Below are 25,606 nucleotides of genomic sequence, written 5' to 3'. Positions count from 1 at the left end.
TTTTTGTAAAATGAAGATCATGCATGGTTAGTAACTTTTCTCCTTTTTTTTCTCAACGAAATAAGGCCATAAAACACATACTGAATATTTGAATATTTGTTCACAAGACTTTTGAGAACTGTAGCTTGTAGCCTAGGATTTTTACTACAAAAATTATGTGAAAATAAATCACCCTGCCCACTCATTCACAAAAAAAACTATATAATGTACCAAGCTCATGTACTTGTACTCGTACTCGTAAAAATACCCCCGATACCAAAGACCGATACCTCACGTGACGTAACTGACAGAATTTTCCGTGCACAGAGACACCGACGGCAGCAGCAGAAACAATGTCAGCCTCAGAGGTGTGGAAATACTTCAAAATTAATGATGACAACCCACACATTGCGAACTGCATGCTTTCAATTACAATTCGTTATCGATTAGTAAAGGCAGGATAGGCGGAATCGCGCTGAATGACACAGACCAGAAGCGCTCTCTGTCGCGCACGCGATCAGTTCTCCTTGCGCCTGAATGGTCAAATGCACACACAGTTGTCAAAATGTCCATTGTGTGGAGTATCTCACGTAAATACAGTCGGTTATGGCTTAAGTGGACGTAAACATTTGAGTGAAAACAGGATATGTGTCAGTGTTGCTACCCCACTGGAATGATGGTCAGATACTCCTTAGACTGATGTTTCCATTAGCGTTTTATTCGTGACACTCATCTAGACACCATAAGAGCTACAGCATACAAAAAACAAAAACAAAAAACAAACACACTGTAACTCTTACACAAAAACCAACATCACAATAAAACGATACAGTTACACAATAATAGAAATTAAACTTGTCTATCTTATAACCCTCTAGTGGGATGCGCAAAAATACAATAGGAGAGAAAACATGATGGATTGCAAGCTGCGTCCTTCAATCAGCGTGCACACACACATACACTTGGCGGAAATGAGCCGCGCTTTATACAGCTCAAATGTTGTGCGTCAAGTCCATATCAAAATAAAAGTCCTTTAAGGCAGCTTAATACAAACTGATCGATAAAGACTATAAAACTCTCCTTTGCAAGTTAGCTTGCAAGTTAGCCGTCCATTACACTCCCACCAAATCATGAGTTATAATAATAAATTATTTCAAAATTACAGTGAAACTTCAAACAACAATACAAATACAAAAAACATAAGGAAAAAGAAAATAATAAAAATAAATAATAAACAAAACACCCTTAACAAGCCTCCAACAGTACAACCAACTTCTGAACTGGACGTTCAATTACAGAAGGCTTACCAAGACATTGTCCCTTCTTTCCAAGATTTTTATCACCAAGATGAACCCTAACTGTCCTCATAAGTCCATCTGAATCTATGGTTGTTTCTACAATTCTACCCAATGACCATTTATGCCTAGGTAGATCACTGTCCTTGACAATCACTATGTCCCCAGTTAAAAGATTTCTCTTAGGGGTGTGCCAACACTGTCTGACAGCAATATTAGAGAGGTACTCTTTACCTTGATGCTTAACCTTTTCGTGGCAGTCAGCTATGATCAACTTTGTAATATGATGGTCTTTGGGAATAATTGCAGGATGTTTGAAATGACTACAGAGAGAAGAATTGCTTAGATGTCCTCCCACCTTGAGCCAATCGTCAATGTCAAGAAATGGGTCATACAACGATGCAGTTGTAGATAAGATTCCACGTCGAGTTGCTGGCTGTTCCTGGAGACAAATATCAAACTTAAAACAATCAAGTTTCATGTTCCACTGAATCCCCAATGTTCGCTCTGTCAAGGAGTCAAGCAGCCAAATACTTTAATCCACAATTCACACATCCTGGAGATGAGGATGCTCCGAAGAGATGAACTGTCATTCTGTACTCTTAAGGTTGTTCTTTCAAGTCTTCATTTCTCCACCACAAAGAACGCAAAAGGTCTCTGTCTGCTTCACATACATGGAACTGATGAAACATTTTCTCAACATCACATATTAAAGCAACAGGGTGTTGACGAAATCTGAGAAGAACACCAGTCAAATTGTTCATCAAGTCAGGTTCTTGAAGATGATCATTTAGACAGATTCCATCATACCTCACAGAATCAAAAACAACTCTCAGCTTGTCTGATTTCTTAGGGTGATAAACAACGTGATGAGGAACATACCATTTGTTGCCTTCACTCCCACCATCCTCAACCTCCTCTGCCTCTCTTCTTCCAATGACATCCTCCATAAATTTCACATACTGCTCCTTGTACCTTTGGTCCTTTGACACTTTTTTCTTTACATGGTTAAGTCTCACAAGGGCAAGTTGTCAGTTATCTGGCAAATAAGGTCTTTCTTTAAAGGGCAGAGGCATTTCAAAATGTCCAAAACTATTTTTCCTTATACCATCACTTAACTTATTTAGAAATATGATATCATCTTGGGATAAGGTTTTATTGTCATCAACATCCTTAAAATCAGATTCTAAAACACAAATGGTATCCGCTGGAGTCAATGGAGGGATTTCTTTAACAGAAAGTCTGTGACAGAGACTAGTAACACCAGAGAAATCAATCTTGGGTAATGAAGGTCCAACAGTGCTCCAGCCTAGATCAGTTTTAACAGCATAAGGTTCATCATGCTCTCCTACAATCACTTGTCTTGGCGCCAGTGCTCTAGCACAATTGTAGCCAATCAAAAGCCCAGCCTCACAGTCCTTCAAAGAGGGTATCTCATCAGCAATTGCAGAAAGATGATTCCAAAGTTTAGCCGTTTCACATGTAGGTATATGTGCATGGTTGACTGGAATACAATCTTTATTATAGACAGGAGGGAGATTAAAATATATGTGGCAGAACTATAAACTCTTACATGAAGTCCTGAAATCCTTTCACTCTTCACTATGGTGTCCTTTCCAGTCATGGTGGTCAGTTTTAACTTGACAGGAGATTTATCTGCCTGTAAGACATTGCTCACTTCTTGGTCGATAAAGGTTGTATCACTTTGTGAATCAAGTAAGGCATAAACTAATTTTTCTGTACTCACATTATTGCTTGATGATACCCACACCGACCATTGATGTATAAGATGATCCCCTTCCAGCCACGCTCAAGGATACAACAGCGGTTGACTCATCTTCTGACGTTGGAGCAGATGCTGTTACAGGGACTGCCCCTTCTCTCTTGATAAAGTTATCGTCATGAAAGCAAGTAGGATGTTTCCCTTTACATGTGTTACAGGAAAGGCGATGACGACAGTCTCTTGCACGATGGCCAGTTTTCAAACATCCATAACAGAGATTATTTTCCTTTACAAATACCCTTCGTTCTGCTAATGTCTTGGTCATCAGTTTGGAACAATCATGGAGCTGATGCTTAGGATCTTGACAAAATACACAGTGAGATTTTACATTTTTCTCTGTGGTCTTTGGCCTTTCAGACCCCAAGACAGTCTGAGTATTGAGGACGTTAACTTTACTTTTCGTTTCTCTAAAATTTTGTCTATCAGCAGATGCTAAGCTGCTGCAAAGGTCTTAAAATCAGGGAAATCCTTATTGTCTCTCAAGGTTTGTGTCACTTGTCGATGCCAACGTGAAGCAGCCCACTCAGGTAGTTTTTGAACCAACCTTTGGTTTTCCTCACAATCGTTTAAAATTTGTAGACTTGCAACATGAGGCATGGCATCTTGACAAGCATTAAGAAAATCTGAAAATTCTCTGAGTCCCACAGCATCCTTTGAATGAATTTTTGGCCACTTTGAAAGTTTCTGTCAAAAAGCACGTTGTATTACAAATGGTTGACCATACCTTTGATCTAATTTGTTCCAGGCATCCTTATAAGCATCAACATCACTCCTGAAGAATGTTCCATCCAAGGTCTTACGTGCCGATCCACCAACATACCTTTTCAGATAATAGAGTTTATCAGCAGCAGATGCACTCTTTTTATCAATCAATGACATAAAGGAAGCCTTCCACTCAATATACTGAATGGGATCACCATTAAACACAAAGGGCTCTGAAGCTGGCAGTCTGTTCAAGTTTATACTGTCTTGCAGAGCATGCACAAGAGAAGGCAGTTCGTTTTGAGATGGAGATGTTTTATTAGCAGGTTGGATAGAAGTGCTTAGAGGCAAACAATATTGTTCTCCAGTAATACAATTTGTTGAAGGATTATTAACTTCTTGAGCTGCCATACGATTGTAGGCCTCAAACCTTGCCTGTGCTACCTTTAAATCCTTTTCGGCCTGTAACTTCTCTAGTTCACGCTTTTGAGCGTTCAGGTCTCTCTCTTGTTTGTCTTTTAATTCTTGAATTTTCTTCTTCTGTTTAGTTTCCTCCATTAGTATTTTATACTCCACTTCCTTTGCCGCCAGTTCTGCGGCTGCTTCAGCCTGTTTTGAAGCTACACACGAGGATGCAGTACAATGGCTTAACTGGGCAGAAGACTTGTGACTCATTCGGGAAACAGTGGAGCCATAGATAGAATGAGCATAGCTAGATTCAAGAAGCTCTTTTAAGCGATGTTTTACTTGACCTGCATCATATTCGTCAATGCCTGATATTCTTTCATAAGCAACTTTAATTATGTCTGTTGTCACTGCCTCACAAGCATCGATACGGCGTCTTAATTCAGTAGATGGTGTGACAAGGTCTCTAACTTCAACATAGAGATGCATGACGTTCTCCTTTCCCTCTTCTAGGGTGTCAATAAGAGATGCTAACTGGCTCTCAGTAATATCAGACTTGAGTTGATCTCTGGAATTGCGTGCTAACGTTTTCCATTTCTCATACATGGAGATAAGCTTTCTTTCTTTCTTTTGAATTTCATCTCTTTGAAATACAAGCATTTTTTCAGTAGGATTTTTTTGGACGGACAGAACGTCGAGGACCCTGAGTCTCTCCTAAATCTCCTTGTAATTTACCTTTAAGTTCACTCAAAATTTGTTCTTTAGCCTCAATAGTCTCTATTATCTGTTGTCTGTCTACGCTATCTGCTGATGTTTGATACTCATTGTTAAGGGTTTCAATATCATGTTGGAGACTATTAATCTGCCTTTCACATTCAACATTATCAAGAGAACAACTTAACTCTGTCATTTTAAAATTATCAGATTAACTATACAATATATATCCAACACAGTTAAAAGGTATTTAAACTCCTAAACAGTAAATCACCTATAGCCTCAATGTTAGCATCAACAGTGAATTAAAAGTACCCCCTTTTTTCTTTTTCTTTTTTAGAAAGATTTTCCTTAAAACACCTATATAAATATATTTTCTTCAAACACAACAAACGTTTTCACGGTTTCTAAGTCACTGAAAGTGCATAAACTCTTTATTTTAACCTTAAAGGCAAATGTCTTTCGATGATTAAACGTTTCACCTTGATATATCCGTTTGCTGTTGTAGATGTGTGTCGAACAATAAATGTCACCTGAAGAAGAACACAGCGTTTCACAGTCCGTAATGTGTTGTTTAACCCTCCCTTTTAGCCATAGTTATCCGTAAACGATCATCAGTTGACCATCAGAAATCAATCTGCTGCCCGTGAACGCTCCTTAAAGACCCGTCAACGTGGACACCGGTCATTAGTGCAGCAGATTTCAACGACAAATGGCCAAGCTCTTACTGATGCTACCCCACTGGAATGATGGTCAGATACTCCTTAGACTGATGTTTCCATTAGCGTTTTATTTGTGACACTCATGTAGACACTGTAAGAGCTACAGCATACAAAAAACAAAAACAAAAAACAAACACACTGTAACTCTTACACAAAAAACAACATCACAATAAAACGATACAGTTACACAATAATAGAAATTAAACTTGTCTACCTTATAACCCTCTAGTGGGATGCGCAAAAATACAATAGGAGAGAAAACATCACGGATTGCAAGCTGCGTCCTTCAATCAGCGTGCACACACACATACAGGTGCTGGTCATATAATTAGAATATCATCAAAAAGTTGATTTATTTCACTAATTCCATTCAAAAAGTGAAACTTGTATATTATATTCATTCATTACACACAGAATAATATATTTCAAATGTTTATTTCTTTTAATTTTGATGTTTATAACTGACAACTAAGGAAAATCCCAAATTCAGTATCTCAGAAAATTAGAATATTACTTAAGACCAATACAAAGAAAGGATTTTTAGAAATCTTGGCCAACTGAAAAGTATGAACATGAAAAGTATGAGCATGTACAGCACTCAATACTTAGTTAGGGCTCCTTTTGCCTGAATTACTGCAGCAATGCAGCGTGGCATGGAGTCGATCAGTCTGTGGCACTGCTCAGGTGTTATAAGAGCCCAGGTTGCTCTGATAGTGGCCTTCAGCTCTTCTGCATTGTTGGGTCTGGCATATCGCATCTTCCTCTTCACAATACCCCATAGATTTTCTATGGGGTTAAGGTCAGGCGAGTTTTCTGGCCAATTAAGAACAGGGATACCATGGTCCTTAAACCAGGTACTGGTAGCTTTGGCACTGTGTTCAGATGCCAAGTCCTGTTGGAAAATGAAGCAGCAGGAAGCATGAAGTGCTCTAAAACTTCCTGGCATATGGCTGCGTTGACCTTGGACCTCAGAAAACACAGTGGACCAACACCAGCAGATGACATGGCACCCCAAACCATCACTGACTGTGGAAACTTTACACTGGACCTCAAGCAATGTGGATTGTGTGCCTCTCCTCTCTTCCTCCAGACTCTGGGACCCTGATTTCCAAAGGAAATTCAAAATTTACTTTCATCAGAGAACATAACTTTGGACCACTCAGCAGCAGTCCAGTCCTTTTTGTCTTTAGCCCAGGCGAGACGCTTCTGACGCTGTCTGTTGTTCAAGAGTGATTTGACACAAGGAATGCGACAGCTGAAACCCATGTCTTGCATACGTCTGTGCGTAGTGGTTCTTGAAGCTCTGACTCCAGCTGCAGTCCACTCTTTGTGAATCTCCCCCATATTTTTGAATGGGTTCTGTTTCACAATCCTCTCCAGGGTGCGGTTATCCCTATTGCTTGTACACTTTTTTTCTACCACATCTTCTCCTTCCCTTCGCCTCTCTATTAATGTGCTTGGACACAGAGCTCTGTGAACAGCCAGCCTCTTTTGCAATGACCTTTTGTGTCTTGCCCTCCTTGTGCAAGGTGTCAATGGTCGTCTTTTGGACAACTGTCAAGTCAGCAGTCTTCCCCATGATTGTGTAGCCTACAGAACTAGACTGAGAGACCATTTAAAGGCCTTTGCAGGTGTTTTGAGTTAATTAGCTGATTAGAGTGTGGCACCAGGTGCTTTCAATATTGAACCTTTTCACAATATTCTAATTTTCTGAGATACTGAATTTGGGATTTTCCTTAGTTGTCAGTTATAATCATCAAAATTAAAAGAAATAAACATTTGAAATATATCAGTCTGTGTGTAATGAATGAATATAATATACAAGTTTCACTTTTTGAATGGAATTAGTGAAATAAATCAACTTTTTGATGATATTCTAATTATATGACCAGCACCTGTATATTAGTGGCCTTCTGCTGCCATCTGGTGGCACAAAATGACAATTTAATATAGAAAAATATGGTTTTAAAGGTTTTTTGACAGTTATAGCACCACCTGTATCACCTATATCTCATTTCTTTTTGAAGTTATAGACACTTATATATAAGAGAGCATAAAAAATGACCCATGAAAGACTTTTATTGGATTTTTTTGCCACTTCCTATCAAAATTTTGACATTTGGGCTTTAATATTTAGTAAACCAACTTAGGTTCCGTGTTTCCTACGGTGGTTTCGTCTCGATCGGTTTTGAAGATATTCGCAAACGTTTTTTAAGCGCTAAATCACAAAGTGGCACAAACCATAAGCCGAAACCTGGCAAGTCTGGTATCGTTGGACTCGGTAAGGATTCAGAAGTCTAAAGACATGACTCCCGTGAAAATAAGTCGATCACACCCTGGGTTATATACATTTTCATCCAAAACCATTAAAAACACAAGTTTTTTTAAAGTTTTCTAACAGTAATAGCGCCACGTATGGTCCGATCTCCATAAAAATTGGTGTGCTTCTTTAGAGTCATATCCTGCATGTGCTCACCAATTTTCGTGAAGTTCTGAGTTTTCTTTTAGGTTTTATAGGCTTTTGGGTATATTTAGCCACACCCACTTTTTAAATGACCCTGTTATAGCGACCCAAAGGGTAAAATTCAACTTTTTTTTTTTTTGATAATTATTGATCTAGAGAGTCCAGAGAATTGTCCTGCACTGGTTTTATTCCGATCGGGTGAAAAACCTAGGACTAGTTCGCAAAAGTAGGTTTTTCAAATATTCATGAATAATTAATGAACGATTTGATTGACAGCATTGGTTCTTGAGGCAAAATTGTTCAGCATGAGGAGATCTATCAAATGATATGCATATTGTGTGGATCTTTGAAACACCACGTGATTACTGAGGCGTAAAACTCGTTAGCGCCAACTAGTGGCCGATTTCTTTCAAAATTCTTACAGACCTCTAGGTCCATGAGTCGAACATGCCCACTGAGTTTGGTTCCGATCGGCCTCCGTTAACCTTGTCTAATAGGTGCTCAAACTTCATTGGCCGATGGCGGCCATGTTTTTTGAGATATGCCAGTGTCCTCATAGACTATCATGCCCCCTTGGACCAAGACACTGCGTACCAAATTTTAAGTCGATCGGACTAACGGTTGCATAGTTATAGCTGTTTTCTTAAGTTTTTTTTCGTGTTATAGATGTTTTTTATCGTGACCAAAAATTTAAGCACGATAATGGTTAAACTGATAATCACGATTATTTTAGCTCAAAATTATAATCACGATTATTAATCACGATTATTCTATCAAAAAGGTTAATGTAGTTATGGCTATTTTGCAAGTTATTTACCAACCTACACTTCACCCAAAAGGCCTGTAGGTGGCACACCGACTTCATTTAACCAACTATGATAACTTCGTTAGATGGTAAATCAATACAAAACATGGTTTTGGTGAGCACTTTGTAATCTGTATTCACATTAGAGTTTTAAAGCAACACAAATCGTTTGCAAATTAGACAAAACAGATTCAGATTGCCCTGCAAATTCATAAAGCAAAGAACAATGCTCTTTGATATATAAAAATGGCTATTTTCAACTGATTAACATTATGAAAACTGGTAACCTTTAGGAACTTAAAAAGATAAAACAGCGAAACTCCTAATATTATTTCCAATAATTCCAAATTATGTTCATTTTCCTGATTGAATTGTCACATAAGTTGCAAAAGTGCATTCTGCAAACAGTAAGGTGGAGATCCGTGTTGCATTTGTTGAAATTCATCGCTGAAGGTTTGATCATGGCAGATTTAGTCACACAGATAGTACGAGTGGCTTGTGAAGAAACAAAGACTGGCTGTATGACACTTTCATTGAAGCAGAATTTCGCTGTGGAGATCGCTAAACTCTAGCGCACATGTTTGTTTTCAGATAATCAGTGCTTCTTCCGCATTTAGAGGGAGCGTGTGTACAGAGTTGCCAGATTGCACAGTTTAAGTAAAACACCGGTAAGAAAGTATATCCTTTTAAGGGAAAAGCTCTATTTGGGGGATTTAAGCTCTTCACATCTGGCAACCACAAGCATATCCCAAAGATAACACATTTTCAGGATAAATAATGAGCGGGCCAATATCGTGACGATTATTTGTAATCAATCGAGAGAAGCAGATATCGTTATCGTGATTAAAATACGATTAATCGTGCAGCCCTACCATTTACAGCCAATACAGGCAATTCAGTAAGGAAAAACATGGTTTTTAAAGGTTTTTTGACAGTTATAGCACCATCTATTGCCTGATCTCCACCATTTTTTTGGGGTGTCCTCAGAGTGTGTCCATACATATGTGTGCCAATTTTGGTGAAAATATCTCATTTCTTTTTGAAGTTATAGACACTTATATATAAGAGAGCATAAAAAATGACCCATGAAAGACTTTTATTGGATTTTTTTGCCACTTCCTATCAAAATTTTGACATTTGGGCTTTTGACATTTAGTAAACCAACTTAGGTTCTGTGTTTCCCATGGTGGTTTCGTCTCGATCGGACTAACGGTTTTAAAGCTATTCGCAAAAGTTTTATAAGCACTAAATCACAACGTATCACAAACCATAAGGCGAAAACTACCGTGTTTGATATCGTTGGACTCGGGAAGGATTCAGGAGTCTAAAGACCCGTGAAAATAAGTCAACCACATCCAAAGTTATATATATTTTCATCTAAACCCATTAAAAACATGGTTTGTAAAGTTTTTTCACAATTATAGCGCCACCTATGGTCCGATCTACACAAAAATTGGCATACTTCTTTAGAGTCATATGCTGCATGTGCCTTGTGAAGTTCTGAGATTTGTTTAGGTTTTATAGGCTTTTGGGTATATTTAGCCACGCCCATTATTTAAATGACCCAGTTATAGTGACCCAAAGGGTAAAGTTCAACCTTTTTTTGATAATTATTGATCTAGAGAGTCCATAGAATTGTTCTACACTGGTTTCGTTCTGATCGGGCAAAAAACCTAGGACTAGTTCGCAAAAGTAGGTTTTTCACATATCTGCGAATAATTAATGAACCATTTGATTGACAGCAATGGTTCTTGAGGCAAATTTGTTCAGCATGAGGAGATCTATCCAATGATATGCATATTGCGCCACCTAGTGTCCAATCGACGCAATTTTTTTTTATCCTGACCAAAGATTGAGCCGCTACACATTTGTACCAAGTTTGGTGCAAATATCTCATTTCCTTCTCGAGTTATAGCCATTTTAGTAAAAGTGGCTCCGCCCTTAACATACGTTTGGGTGGCCCTTAGCAACCGTGAATCAAAATTTCAACTTTTTTTTTTGATAATTATTGATATTCAGACTCCAGAGAAAATTTCTGCACTGGTTTGGTTCCGATCGGGCAAAAAACCTAGGACTAGTTCGCAAAAGTAGGTTTTTGACAAAATTCAAAATGGCGGAAAAATTTCCATACCGGAAATGAAATCGGAGATATACGTTTTGTTCTTCAAGGTCTCAGCTTTCCAATGATATAAGACACTTGAGTCTGTGACAAACAGTTTAAGAGTTATCAGCCATTTCGCGTGTTTGATTGCTGTAGCGCCACCTATAGGCCGATTTGGGTCTTACTTTGTCAACCTCTCCTCGATTTTTGTACTATCATCTGACAAAGTTTCAAGTCTCTAGCACTTATGGTTTGGGCTGCACGATGCGTTTTACGGCACGAGAAAAATAAAAAAATAAAAATCTTAACAAATACAATAGGGTTTCAGCACTACATGCTTGAACCCCTAAAAATCCTAACAGATACAATAGGGTTTTAGCACTACGTGCTTGAACCCCTAATAATAAAAAATCCTGACAATTTCAATAGGGTTTCAGCACTTCGTGCTTGAACCCCTAAAAATCAGTACAATAACAATAGGGTTTCAGCTCTTCATGCTTGAACCCCTAATAAAAATCAGTACAATTACAATAGGGTTTCAGAACTTCGTGCTTGAACCCCTAATAAAAATCTGAGCAATTACAATAGGGTTTCAGCACTTTGTGCTTGAACCCCTAAAAATCAGTACAATTACAATAGGGTTTCAGCACTTTGTGCTTGAACCCCTAATAATAATAAAAATCAGTACAATTACAATAGGGTTTCAGCACTTCGTGCTTGAACCCCTAAAAATCTGAGCAATTACAATAGGTTTTCAGCACTTCGTGCTTGAACCCCTAAAAAAAGGAAGAAATATAACAGCAAACTAAATTAAAATAGCCAAAGGGAAGTTGGAAATCAGTACAGAACAAGGCAAGGAGAAAGTAGACCTAACACAGAACGCCCACAAGATGGCGTTAATGAGTCCACACAACAATGACGTAGGGAGGTGTGTTCCACACCTAACAGACTGCTCTCTGGTGGTTATTCAGAGACACTGCATCAACCTACTCTTAACTCGTGATTTTTTAATTAGAGCGTTTGTGGAGATTTGACTCTCTCTTACGGCTGATTTAACTGTGACTTATCGCGCGTACGAAATTTTGGATCATTGGATCCTTTTTGTGCCAGTTTAGTGCACACGAATATGTAACTTTGCAGGATTTCTTCGCTGCGTTACAAATTAACACTGGATCAAGGTGTTAATAAACTCCCAATTCTACACATCAATCAGACAAAACAGTGTTTTTCAGATTAGATTTTGCATTAGGCATGCACTGGTTAGCAAGACCAATGATTTACCTAGGGAGTGAGTCGCTATTTTGGATTATCGGACATACGCAACAATTTAAATTTAATAGCGTTACAAATTATGAGGCATTCTGGGAGAGGTAAGAGGAACTTTGCTCGAACCAATCTTTTATCAAGCTGACAGAAGATTCCTTTCTTTCTATCAGGTGGTACTTATTAATATTAAAATGTGCTGCAAAAAGATTATCATCCTTTGCAGGAACAAGTTTAATATTAACGAACTGCAGTTTATTTCAAACGGTTAACAATTGGCTAAAATGTTTAATAATAATAATAATAATAATAATAATAAACTTTATTTTCTATAGCGCCTTTAAAAGTAGTATCTCAAAGCGCTTCACAGAAGAAAAAAAGAAAACAATACAATTATACAAACAATACTTTGTTTAGACACAAATAGCAGTTTGTTAACGTTTCCAGAGTGAGGAACGCGTCGTGTCTTGTCTCACTGAATAAAGCGCACATAAAACATTAATCACACATAAATTGAATCTGAGTTGCTCAAACACAAAACCAAGTTTAAAACATTGCCCGCATTCTCCACCAAAAATATCTGTAACGAATTACAATGAATGAATGAATTAATTAGCTCAAATTATGGGTGAAATATATATATATATATATATATATATATATATATTATATATATAATTACATTGATCATAACACGTTATGATCAATTATAATATAAATCTACCAAAAAGGGAATTATGCACATATATTGTGAATTAATTACAACGGATTATAATTAATTACATATATGGTTCAGTATTAGTTCTAGTTTAATAGTTAATTTAGAAAAACTGGTCTAGTTTGTCCAGCCAACTATCAGTTTTCCTTATTGACTATTATAAAAGGAGATTATTCCTCTGGCCACGAAAAAATAATTTACTATTCTAACATCAAAGCGTAAAGCAGTTTGCAAAATCGAAACGTAGAAGTGACTTGATTTTCTGAATGAGCAACAGAAATAATCGAGCATGAATATAATGTATTTAATAGATACGAACTACGAATATATGACTAAAATACAACAAAAGAACATACATAGAATAAAACGAAGGTAAAGTCAAGAAAACAGAGGTGGTCAAAGAAATGGCAAAATTACAAACAGTTAAAACCTTTGAGAGCCAGCAAGGAAACTCAACTTACACATGGAGCTTAAAACGCTTTGAAAGGAATGGTTCTATACTTGCGTAAGTTGGTGCTGTGGTGCTGTGCTGTGGTTACTTGGTCTTTCTGCAGAAGTTTCAGTGCGTACAATCTGGAGCGATTGGTCCTAACCCGAGGAAGGGTTCTTCGGCGGAATTTTCAAACAAGGTTTTAACTTAAGAGTAAGATAACCGGAAAATAAAAAAGAAAGAGTCCGTCTCCTAGGTGATGAAGAGTGAAGGCTTCGGGTGACGGATGAAGAAGGCTTGACAAAAGAAAAACTTGTTGTGTCGAAGAGACGTGTGTCGTTGTCTTTTAAAGACAAACAAACCAAAACGCCTCCTTGGATGCGCCAGACAATGGCAAGGGTGCAATTTTGGCAGGCAAACTTTTTCTTTGTCTCCATTTACGACCTAATTTGCATAGTATCTGGAATGTCAGATCTGAGTACATTTTCTTCGCAGTACTATTAAAAATAGAAAAATGCATTTTACAGAAACATAACATACATTGTTAATTAGAACATTCGGAGAGGTTTAAAACAAAACTAAACATGCTAGGTGGCAAAGACATTAAGGGAGAGATACAGTTTTATACTGGAATATAACGTTTAGAGTGAAACTAACACAACTACAGTCATAACTAAGCTTATATAATATGGATACATGCTACAGGCTAAATGTAAACATGTTCTCCGTGTGTGTGTCTGTATGTGTGTGTGTGATGTGTATTGGCGTTTTGATGAGTGTTTGTGGGCCACCTGGCCATTAGCCCCACATAGGGTGAACCAGGGTGACTCTTTGAAGTCCCTGGAGCTGGTGAGGACATTTTCTGCTTTGCTTTGTTCAAAAAGCTAAAAGCATTCTGACAATTCTAGAGTTGGTTGGCTAACTGATCCTGTGCAGACGCTACTCTCCTTCTGATGTTACTTCACCCATACAAAAGTCCATATTAGACCTAATGAACATATTTCTGGCAAATTAGTCCTCAACCATGAACTTTCTATACAGACTCATTGACTCCTGATGATGATACGTCAGCCATTGAGTATTGCATATTTGACCTAATGGACATTTTTCTGGCCGAAGAGTACTGGATCTTGAACTTTTTATTCATTTTCCTTGACTCCTTCTGATGTTACTTTACCCATACAAAAGTCCATATTAGACCTACTGAACATATTTCTGGCAACTTCATCCTCGATCATGAACTTTCTATGCATACCCATTGACTCCATCTGATGTTACATCAGCCAGGCAGTTGCATTGCATTGAATATCTTAACTATTCTAACTTATAACTTATTCCGTTGTGCAGTAAAGGGGAAACATGTTTGTGCTGTTGCATTGCAATGCATAAAATAATACATGTAAGGTATGCGTTGTTTCATTGCATTGTATACCAGAACTAACTTATTCCTTTGTGCATAGAACATATAACACATACCATATCGTTGCATTGCAATGCACACAAGAACTAATTTATACCGTTGATAATATAACATACATGCATTGCATCACATATACGATCTAACTTAATCCGTTGTGCGGTGAAGAGATACACAACAAATATGCTGTTTCATTGCATTGTATACAAGAACTAACTTATTCCGTTATGCATGGAACAGATACCATATATGCTGTTGCACTGCAATTAATACAATAACGAACTCTTTTCGTTTGTACATTGAAGAGATAATAACTTATTTGCATTGAATTGCATACAAGATCTAACTTAATCCATTATGCAGCGAAGAGAGAAACATACAATATATGCTGCTGCATATCATACAAGAAATAACTTAATCTGTTGTGCAGTGAAGAGATAACCATAACATGTGTCATTGCTTTGCCATGAATACAAGAACTAACCCATGCCGTTGTGCATTGAAGAGATAAAACATTCAATATCTAAATTGGTCCATATTTGAGCTACTGAACATATTTCTGGCCAAAGAGTTTTCGATATAGAGCATTTTATATATACTCATTGACACCTTCTAATGTCACATCAGCCATACAGTAGTCCATATTTGACCCAATGAACACATTTCAGGCCCAAGAATACTCGATCTAGAACTTTCTATACATACTCATTAACTGCTTTTGATGATACTTCAGCTATAGAGTATTGCATATTTGACCTAATGGACATATTTCTGGCCAAAGAGTACTTTATCTTGAACTTTTTATACATTACTGACTCCTTCTGATATTTCTTCACTCAGAAGTCCATATCAGACCTACTGGACATATTTCTGGCAAATTATCCTTGATCATGAACGTTCTATACAGACTCACTGACTCCTTGTGATGTTACATCAGATAGACAGTAGTCCATATTTGACATAAAGAACATGATTCTGGACAAAGGGTACTTGATCTTGAATTTTCTAAGCATACTCATTGACTCCTGATTTTACTTCTGCCATACAGAAGTCCATATTAGACCTAATTAATTTTTTTCTGTCCGAAGAGTTCTTGATCATGAACTTTCTATACATACTCATTGCCTCACTCTGATGTTACTTCAGCCATACATGAGCCCATGTTTGACCTACTGAACATATTTCTGGCAAGTTAGTCCTCACTCATGAACTTTATAAATATACTTATTGACTCCTTACATCAGCCATAGAGTATAGCATATTTGACTGACTGTTGGATAAAATTATGGACCTCAGCAGTGTTTTGCATCATCCCTATTCTATAAGCTAAGGCTGTTTTTGACAGGTGTAGGACCTGAACACATATTGCAAGCAAACTACATATAAAACATTCATTCTAGGTAGCAGATACAGATCTTCTTGTTGCTCCAACAGTAGCCTTCACAGCCCTTTGGACTGCTGACATAGTACATGGCCAAAGGCAAAGCAAAATTAATGCGAACAAAACAATCATTCGTATCATAATCATGTAATATTCAACATTCACAAACATTCCTGTTCCAAATATTTTACAAACTCCTTCCTGCACTGCAGTTAGTTGATCTAATACTAATCTGTCCATAATCTATGCTCTGTTAGCACATAATGTGGGTTCATAACCTGAACAACACTGTGCAGTCATGTGTTGAGTGTTTAAATTATGCAAAATTGCATCGACTTAGTATGAAGTATATAACACAAGGGGGTGTGAGAGCACAGTTCTTTCTGCCATCTGTATATTAAAAGTTAATAATTTGTATATGATTGTATGTTTTTTTTTTCAGTGTGATTTTTGGGGAATTGTATTGAATCCATTGAGTCAATTTGACCTGGACCATAAAGGCAGTCGCCAGAAATCGAACAGTGCATCAGGGTTAATATACTCTTATTACCATTAGTGTAGACTACTTACAGCTCCAGAGTCCAGACATGCGCCCGTGCCACTGAAACACTACTTCCGGTTCAATGAGCCGCCGATCAAAATCTCAAGAGCCAATAAGAGCGAACTGCTGTTAAGCCCGCCCTCACGAGAGGTTTGTATGGTGGCTGAGAGCTCAACGTGTTGCAAATTTTTTAAATTTTATTTAACCTTTATTTAACCAGGAAAAAAACTCACTGAGATTAAAAATCTCTTTCACAGGAGTGACCTGGCCAAAATGAGCAGCAATACAATTATTTTCGACACAGATTTACACAGTAAAAACAAAATTAAAAACAATTACATTTCATTGAATCAACTTCCATTTGCCGAATGACTACTTTAAATTTATCCAAAGACAACAAATTTTGTAACTTCAATCTTGATTGAAGGTGATTCCAGTCAAACGGGGCTGCATACACAAAAGCCTTCTTACCCAATTCAGATCTAGCAAAAGGAACAGAAAGAGTATAACAGTTCTGAGAACGGAGAAAATATTTCTCAAGTTTTCTGTTGAATAAGACAGCAAAGATACGAAGGCAACATCCCCAAAATGGCTTTATAAATAATTAAGTACCAATGCATTTTTTTCCTACTAGACAAAGAGGGCCAACCCACTCTGTTATACAAGGCACAATGATGAGTTGAAGATTTACAATTTACTATAAATCTTTTGAGCACCATGATAAACAGCATCTAAAGTAGAGAGAATATACGTTGCCATAATCAAGTACAGATAAAAAAGTAGCAGAAACCAGTTTCTTTCTTGCATTAGATGACAAACAAAACTTGTTCCTAAAATAGAACCCAAGCTTAATTTTCATTTTTTTCTTCAGTTGAGTAATATGAGAACCAAAAGATAAAACGTCGTCAACAGTGATGCCAAGATATTTGTACTCTTTTACTAATTCAATCACGGTACCTTGTAGAGTCTGAAGAGAGATTAAATTACCTTCAAGTTTTTTTGAACCTGAAAATAACATATACTTAGTTTTATCACTATTCAGAACAAGTTTTAAACTAGAAAGCCGTGACTGGATGACATCAAAAGCTGACTGAAGCTTACACATGGCTTGCTGCCCAGAAGAAGCACTACAGTACATAATAGTATCATCTGCATAAAAATGAAAGTTAGTATCTTGAATGTCATAATCGAGATTGTTTATATAGATAGTGAATAAGAGGGGCCCCAGCACAGATCCTTGGGGAACACCTTTAGCAATCTCCAATGAATCAGATAGTTTACTTTCAATTTGTACACGTTGAGTTCTTCTACTTAAATAATTTTTAAACCAAAAAATAACATAACTTGATAAACCAACGCTTTTCAATCTATGCAGCAATATTTCGTGATCCACCGTGTCAAAAGCTTTAGATAAGTCAATAAAAAGAGAGGCACAGAAATCACCATTATCAATTGATTCCACAATTTCATTTAGAACTTTCAGAACAGCTGTTGTAGTACTGTGTTTTTTGCGGAACCCAGATTGATTAATAGACAACACTTTGTTTGTATTCAAATAACATGTTAACTGTTCACAAATAAAACTTTCTAAAATCTTTGTAAAAACACAGAGCTTTGAAATTGGCCTGTAATTATCTAACACTGCAGGATCTCCCCCTTTTAACAGAGGAACAACAAAAGCTGTTTTCCAAATTTCCGGAACAATACCACTGTTTAATGAGAGATTAAAAATGTAAGTTAAAGGGGATGTAATAATATCTGCAGCTAATTTCAAATATATAGGTTCCACACAATCAATGAAGAAAACACATGCAAATAGAAAAAACAACAGCAAATAAAGAAAACATCTTCAGTAGTTTGACAACACATGCGCTGCAAAAGTTCACAACACATGCAAATACAGAAACGCACTGCAAAAGTTCACAACACAAGCAAATACAGAAACACACTGCAAAAGTTCACAACACATGCATTATTTTTCATAAAAATATAATTCATAAATTATTAATAATAAATAATCTTTTTTTTAAATAATTTACTTGATTTTATGTCTCAAATCCTAGTCAATTATTCACCGCAGAAAGTGAAACTAAAAACTCAGCGATGAGAGCTCTACTTCAACATGTTCTGATAACACTATTTAACCTTAATTATGTTGGCTTGGCACCTTGTCGGATCAGTCTACAAACACGGTGAGTCATGTCATCCTCTCCTAGTATTGTATCGTGTTCTGTTTGTCACATGTTCAGTATAGCTTTCTCTGTCAGCGACGAGGGATTTACATGTCATATATGTAGGGAAATAGTCAGGCTGACAGAGAAAATTTCAGAATTAGAGACATGCATCCAAACCTTAATCGAGGACAGTAAGAATGCAAGGGCTTCAGATACTGTTTTGGATGCGACTAGCTTAGTGAACTCTGTACATTGTTCCGTTCCGGCTGTAGAGCCCGCGCAGCAGGGCAACTGGGTAACGGTGAGGCGGCCTAGCCACGGAAAACACAACTCTTCCGTTCCAATAAGAACATCAAACAGGTTCTCCCCACTCAGTGACGCACCCACTGAGAATCCTGTTGAAAGTGCCCTAGTTATTGGCGATTCTATTACATGGAACGTGAAAATAGAGACACCAGCCACCATAGTTTGCCGGGAGCCAGAGCACCTGACATCAAAGCAAATTTAAAAGTGCTGGCTAATGCTAATTGTAAATACTCTATAATTCATGTCGGCACTAATGATGTTCAAATTTGCCAGTCGGAGATCACTAAAATTAACATTAAAGAGGTGTTTGAACTCGCAAGTACAATGTCAGAAAAAGTAATTTGCTCTGGCCCCTCTTCCTGTTCATCGGAGTGATGAGATAGCAGATTATCATCACTCAATGGCTGGCTGTCTAAGTGGTGTCCGCAGAATAATATAGGTTTCATAGACAATTGGAAAAGTTTTTGGGGCAGACCTGACCTGTTGAAAAAAGATGGTATTCATCCCTCCCGGGATGGTGCTGCTCTTCTCTCTAGTAATATGGCACATAGTCTTAGGCCGGGTTCACACCGCACGCGTCAGCGGCGCGCGAGCATCGCGTTAGCAGCGCGTGAGCGTGAACTGCAGCTGCAGAGACGCGCGAGTATTCACACTGGAAGCGTTTGTACAGCGTCACAGCAGCACCTCCAAGCTACATATAAAGTGAGCATTTCTTTACAAAGACAGCTATAAATTTGTTTTTATAAGTTCGTCATTTATAAACTTGATTGTCTTGAAAGTTTGTTAACTGCCTGTCTGGTCCAGGTTAACATGCAATAACACTCGCATATAAACGTAAAAAAAAAAAAAAAAAAAAAAAAAAAAAAAGCCTCGTGTCATCCATTGCTGCACACAAATGAGGTAAGCTTTGTGTTTTACATCATCTGACGCATGAACATGTTTACAACACAGCAAACTCAGCGAAAAAAGGCAGCAAACTCGGGTTTGATTTGGGTATGCAAGAGCCTATACAGCTGTCTGTGTAATAGCTAAAATAATGTTTATATATCATATTTTCTGGCTAGTTTAGTTAGTTTTTTATAATAGGTATACCATACTTTAACCCAAACTGAATAAATAAAAATAAGTTTAAATGAGTAAATCTTCTATAAATATTTTTTGATATTAATTTTCTTTCCTGACATACTTCAATTCTTGTTAAAATACACTAGATATGCTTATTCTGTGCATTCTGAGCACTTTTTGTGTGAAATCATATTCATTTTGTCCATCAAAGGTGTACTTTCACTTTAATTGAGCCTTAGCAGCGCAGCAAAAATAGACCCAGCGGCGAAACGATCGTGGCACTGCCGCTTCTGCTTTGCTCCTGATATGCGCTGCTGCGCAGCCTCTGCGTGCGGTGTGAATGCTCTCATCTGTTAACATGGGCGCCGAAAAAAATACGTGCTGCTTACGCTCTGCTGACGCGTGCGGTGTGAACCCGGCCTTAGAGCTGAAACATGACAAACTAGGGCCCAGGTCAGGAAGCAGACATACTGACTAAACCGACCGTCTGCTAGCTGCCTCACGTTACAGAAGTCAGATAATTCCCAACACATAGATATTATCACATAGAGACTGTGTCTGTACCCCGAATTAGTAAAAACAAAAAACTTCCAAACCCATTTAAGGGTAAAAATTTAATTGATGTTCAACAAATAAAAAACAGAGATAATACTGATAAACAAATGATAAAGCTTGGGTTGTTATATATTAGATCCCTTTCTTCAAAAGCACTTATTGTAAATGATATTATCACAGACAATAATCTAGATGTGCTGTGTTTGACAGAAACTTGGCTAAAACCGGACAATTACATTACTTTAAATGAGTCTAGCCCTCAAGGTTACAATTATCGACACAATCCTCATCAGAAAGGCAAAGGGGGAGGTGTTGCTGTAATTTATAGTAATATTTACAGTATTAGTCAAAAGTCTTTCAAATATAACTCCTTCGAAGTGATGGTACTTTATGTAACATTATAATAATAATAATAATAATACATTTTATTTAAAGGCGCCTTTCAAAACACTCAAGGACACCGTACAGTAGAATGACAGTCATAAAACAAATCAAGACACAATACAACAAAACAACAGCTATTTAACATACAATATTTAAAATTGATCAGAGAAAGCTAATTTAAATAGGTAAGTTTTAAGACGTGATTTAAAAGTAGCCAGACAATCACTTTCTTGTAAAGATTGTGGAAGAGAATTCAAGAGACGAGGAGCAGCACAGCTGAACGCCCTGGACCCCATAGTGACTAAACAAACAGAGGATACAACAAGAGAAACAGAAGAAGGAGATCGACGTGTACGCTTCGGGGTATAGATATGAAGAAGTTCGGAGAGATATGAGGGTGCAAGATTGTGAAGAGCTTTGAAAGTGAGAAGCATAATCTTGTACTCTACCCGATATTTAACAGGAAGCCAATGTAGATGATAGAGAACAGGAGAGATATGCTCAATGGAAGAGGTTCTAGTAATTATACGGGCAGCTGAGTTCTGGACCAACTGAAGTTTATGAAGGAGTTTGTGAGGTAACCCAAATAAAAGAGAATTACAGTAATCAATGCGTGAAGTGACTAGAGCTGTGGAATTGGATGTGAGAAATGGACGAAGACGGCTGATGTTCCATAGGTGGAAGACCAAGTAATATTGTTCACAAGTACTATCAAGGACGACACCCAGACTTAGAATTATCAATGGAAATTGAAAAGCTATTGGATTTTGACAAATTGGATTTAGTGCCAACAAGAAGAACCTCTGTTTTATCAGTATTCAACTTGAGAAAATTGTGCGAAAACCAGGATTATATTAAATAGGATTTAAATTATGTAAGTTGACATTTGTGCTGGCTACTGTATACAGGCCACCAGGACGCCATACAGACTTTATCAAAGAATTTGCTGATTTTCTATCGGAGTTAGTACTAGCTGCAGTTAAAGTCCTTGTTGTTGGTGATTTTAATATCCATGTAGATAATGAAAAAGACGCATTGGGATTGGCATTTACAGACATTCTAAACTCTATTGGAGTTAGACAACACGTGTCAGGACCCACTTATTGTTGTAATCATACTTCAGATCTAATACTGTCACATGGAATCGATATTGATGCCATTGAAATTCTGCAGCAGAGTGACAACATCTCAGATCATTATCTAGTCTCGTGTATACTACATTTAGTCAAGGCTGCAAAACTGCCTCCCTGCCATAAATATGGTAGAACCTTCACTTCTACCACTAGAGATCGCTTTATAAATAATCCTGATCAGTTTCATCGCCTTAGCATACCAGACAGCTTAGAAGACCTTGATGTTGCAACAGAAACTATTGCCTCTGTCTTTTCCAGCACATTAGACTCAGTTGCTCCTTTGCGCTTAAGGAAATTATTCCAACGCCGTGGTACAACAAGCACACTCGGGCCCTACAGGGAGCTGCCAGAAAAATGGAGCGCAGCTGGAAGAAAACAAAACTATAAGTATTTTGCATTTTGTGGAGAGAGAGAATGATTGAGTACAGAAAGGCCTTAAAAACTGCTAGATCTGCCTATTTTTCAAATCTTTTAGAAGAAAATAAACACAACCCTAGGTATTTATTTGATACAGTGGCTAAATTAACAAGAAATAAAGCTTCAACTTCTGATGTTTCCAAACAGCACAGCAGTAATGACTTTATGAACTTCTTTACTTGCAAGATTGACAATATTAGAGAGAAAATTATAACCATGCAACCGTCTACTACAGTATCGCGTCAGACAGTGCATTGTAGTGTCCCTGAGGAAAAATTCAATTCATTCACTGCTTTAGGAGAGGAAGAATTGTCTAAACTTGTTAAATCATCAAAATCAACAACATGTATGTTAGACCCTATACCGACTAAGCTATTGAAAGAGATGCTTCCAGAGGTCATAGATCCTCTTCTTAATATCGTTAATTCGTCTTTATAACTAGGATACTTACCAAAAAGTTAAGCTGGCTATTATTAAAACTCTTATTTAAAAAAACACAACTTGATCCTAGAGAATTAGTCAATTACAGGCCAATCTCAAATCTCACTTTTCTGTCAAAAATACTAGAAAAGGCAGTATCATCACAACTATGTTCCTTTTTAGAAAGAAATAGTATCTGTGAGGATTTCCAATCAGGATTTAGACCGAACCATAGTACTAAGACTGCTCTCATTAGAGTTACTAATGATTTGCTCTTATCAGATCGTGGTTGTATCTCTCTATTAGTGTTATTGGATCTTAGTGCTGCATTTGACACTATCGACCACAACATTCTTTTAAATAGACTCGAAAATTATGTTGGCATTAGTGGAATTGCATTGTCATGGTTCAAATCATACTTATCTGACCGTTATCAGTTTGTAGTAGTAAACGAAGAAATGTCATATCGATGACAAGTTCAACATGGAGTACCGCAAGGCTAAGTACTAGGACCGTTGCTTTTCACCCTGTACATGCAACCCTTGGGAGATATCATTAGTAAGCATGGCATTAGTTTTCGCTGTTATGCTGATGATACCCAGCTCTATATTTCTTCGCGCCCTGACGAAACTTACCAATTCACAAAATTAACAGAATGCATAGCTGATATAAAAAATTGGATGACCATTAATTTCCTACTACTAAATTTAGAAAAAAACAAAAACTTCTTCACGTAATAACCTAGAATACTGTCTAACACTTGATGGCTGCTCTGTTAAGTCTTCGTCGTCAGTTAGGAACCTGGGTGTGCTCTTTGATACCAATCTTTCATTTGAAGGCCATGTTTCTAGCATCTGTAAAACCACATTCTTCCATCTTAAAAATATATCTAAACTACGACATATGCTCTCAATGACAAATGCAGAATAGTTAGTTCATGCGTTCATGACCTCAAGGCTAGATTACTGTAACGCTCTACTGGGTGGTTGTTCCGCTCACTTGATAAATAAACTACAGCTCGTACAAAATGCAGCAGGTAGAGTTCTTACTAGAACTAGGAAGTATGACCACATTAGCCCAGTTCTGTCAACACTGCATTGGCTTCCTGTTAAACACTGTATAGATTTTAAAATCTTGCTAATTACTAGTCCTTCACGTTGTCAAGACCAGGACTTGAACTCGGGTCTCTGGTGTGAAAGTCTAATTATCCACCACTGAGCCACAGGCAAAATAGAAACAGTAATAATCCCTTACTTCAGTGCAGTCACAAAAACAGAAGAGTATCCAGTCCAAAAGGAAGCAAAAAATCCAAAAGGAGAATGATTTCCAAACAAAAACTCAGGAAAAAACTTCCAAAAACAAACTCAGGAAAATACTCCAAAAGGCACAGGAGAAAACGTCTTCAGAACAGGAGCAAACTTACGGCAGCAACTGGCTTAGTCAAGTCAAGTCACCTTTATTTATATAGCGCTTTTTACAATGTAGATTGTGTCAAAGCAGCTTTACATTGATAACTGGTACATTGTTTGACTGCACAGCAGCTCTTAAAGAATAGTGTCAATGCAGGCAGATCAAAAGCACTGTTGAATATCAAAATGTCAAGTCAAGTGTCCCCAACTAAGCAAGCCAGAGGCGACAGCGGCAAGGAACCCAAACTCCATCAGGTGACATCAGGTGGCAGACAAGTTGCAAATTGGTGTTAAAATGGAGAAAAAAACCTTGGGAGAAACCAGGCTTAGTCGGGGTGCCAGTTCTCCTCTGGCCAACAGTGCTTTGTTACAATTCAGGTTGCTATCATAAGTCCAATAGGATCGCAACATTAAAAGTATTTATTTCAGTTCCATCCAATTGAGGATCGTATTCATCACGCCGGTATGGACGGTTGTTGAGGAACTGTGTCGTGGCTGTCGTGTCGATGAGGCCTTCACAGGGGATGATCTAGTTGACTCAATCTCTGCTGATACTTCAGGGCTGCGTTGTGGTCGTGTCAAGGTGCAGGTCCTTGGTCTCACCTGGATACGGCCCGGATCCGGTTGACTACGGTGAACCTCGGGATAAACAGAAAGACTAATATTAGCGTAGATGCCATTCTTCTTCTGATGTAACGAGTACATCAGGTGTTATAGGAAGTGTTCCCGGTTCCGGCTGACCTAATTTATGCAGCCTAATAATCCTTTAACGGATTTGGAAATATAAATTGGTAATGTGTTATGTGTATGCCAGGTTAAAGAGATGCGTTTTTAGTCTAGATTTAAACTGACAGAGTGTGTCTGCTTCCCGAACAATGCTAGGAAGATTGTTCCAGAGTTTAGGTGCCAAATAGGAGAAGGATCTACCACCTGCAGTTGATTTTGATATTCTAGGTATTATCAGCTGGCCTGAATTCTGAGATCGCAATAGACGTGAAGGACTATAATGAATTAGGAGCTCGC

The 25,606-nt window shown here is 37.7% G+C and overlaps 2 protein-coding genes across 6 annotated transcripts in view; both read right to left on the bottom strand.

Annotated features, from left to right (window-relative positions):
- The window catches only part of gas8 (growth arrest-specific 8), a 122,114-nt gene that overhangs the window by 2,151 nt on the left and 94,357 nt on the right, over positions 1-25,606 (bottom strand). The window contains exon 11 of one of the 2 annotated variants that reach the window (XM_051871033.1): positions 17,182-17,202. The exons of the other annotated variant lie outside the window; for it this stretch is intronic. Coding sequence (XP_051726993.1) covers positions 17,197-17,202 — 6 coding nt within the window. The 3' untranslated portion in view covers positions 17,182-17,196. Of the gene's footprint in view, positions 1-17,181; positions 17,203-25,606 lie in introns of those variants that run through there. 2 annotated transcript variants of the gene reach the window in all.
- LOC127500105 (xaa-Pro dipeptidase) overlaps positions 1-25,606 on the bottom strand; it is a 294,666-nt gene that overhangs the window by 257,737 nt on the left and 11,323 nt on the right. The window lies entirely within an intron of this gene.

This window comes from Ctenopharyngodon idella, chromosome 18 (assembly GCF_019924925.1).
Source record: "Ctenopharyngodon idella isolate HZGC_01 chromosome 18, HZGC01, whole genome shotgun sequence".
Lineage (NCBI taxonomy): Eukaryota > Metazoa > Chordata > Actinopteri > Cypriniformes > Xenocyprididae > Ctenopharyngodon > Ctenopharyngodon idella.
This window is presented reverse-complemented; position numbering and strand designations above follow the sequence as displayed.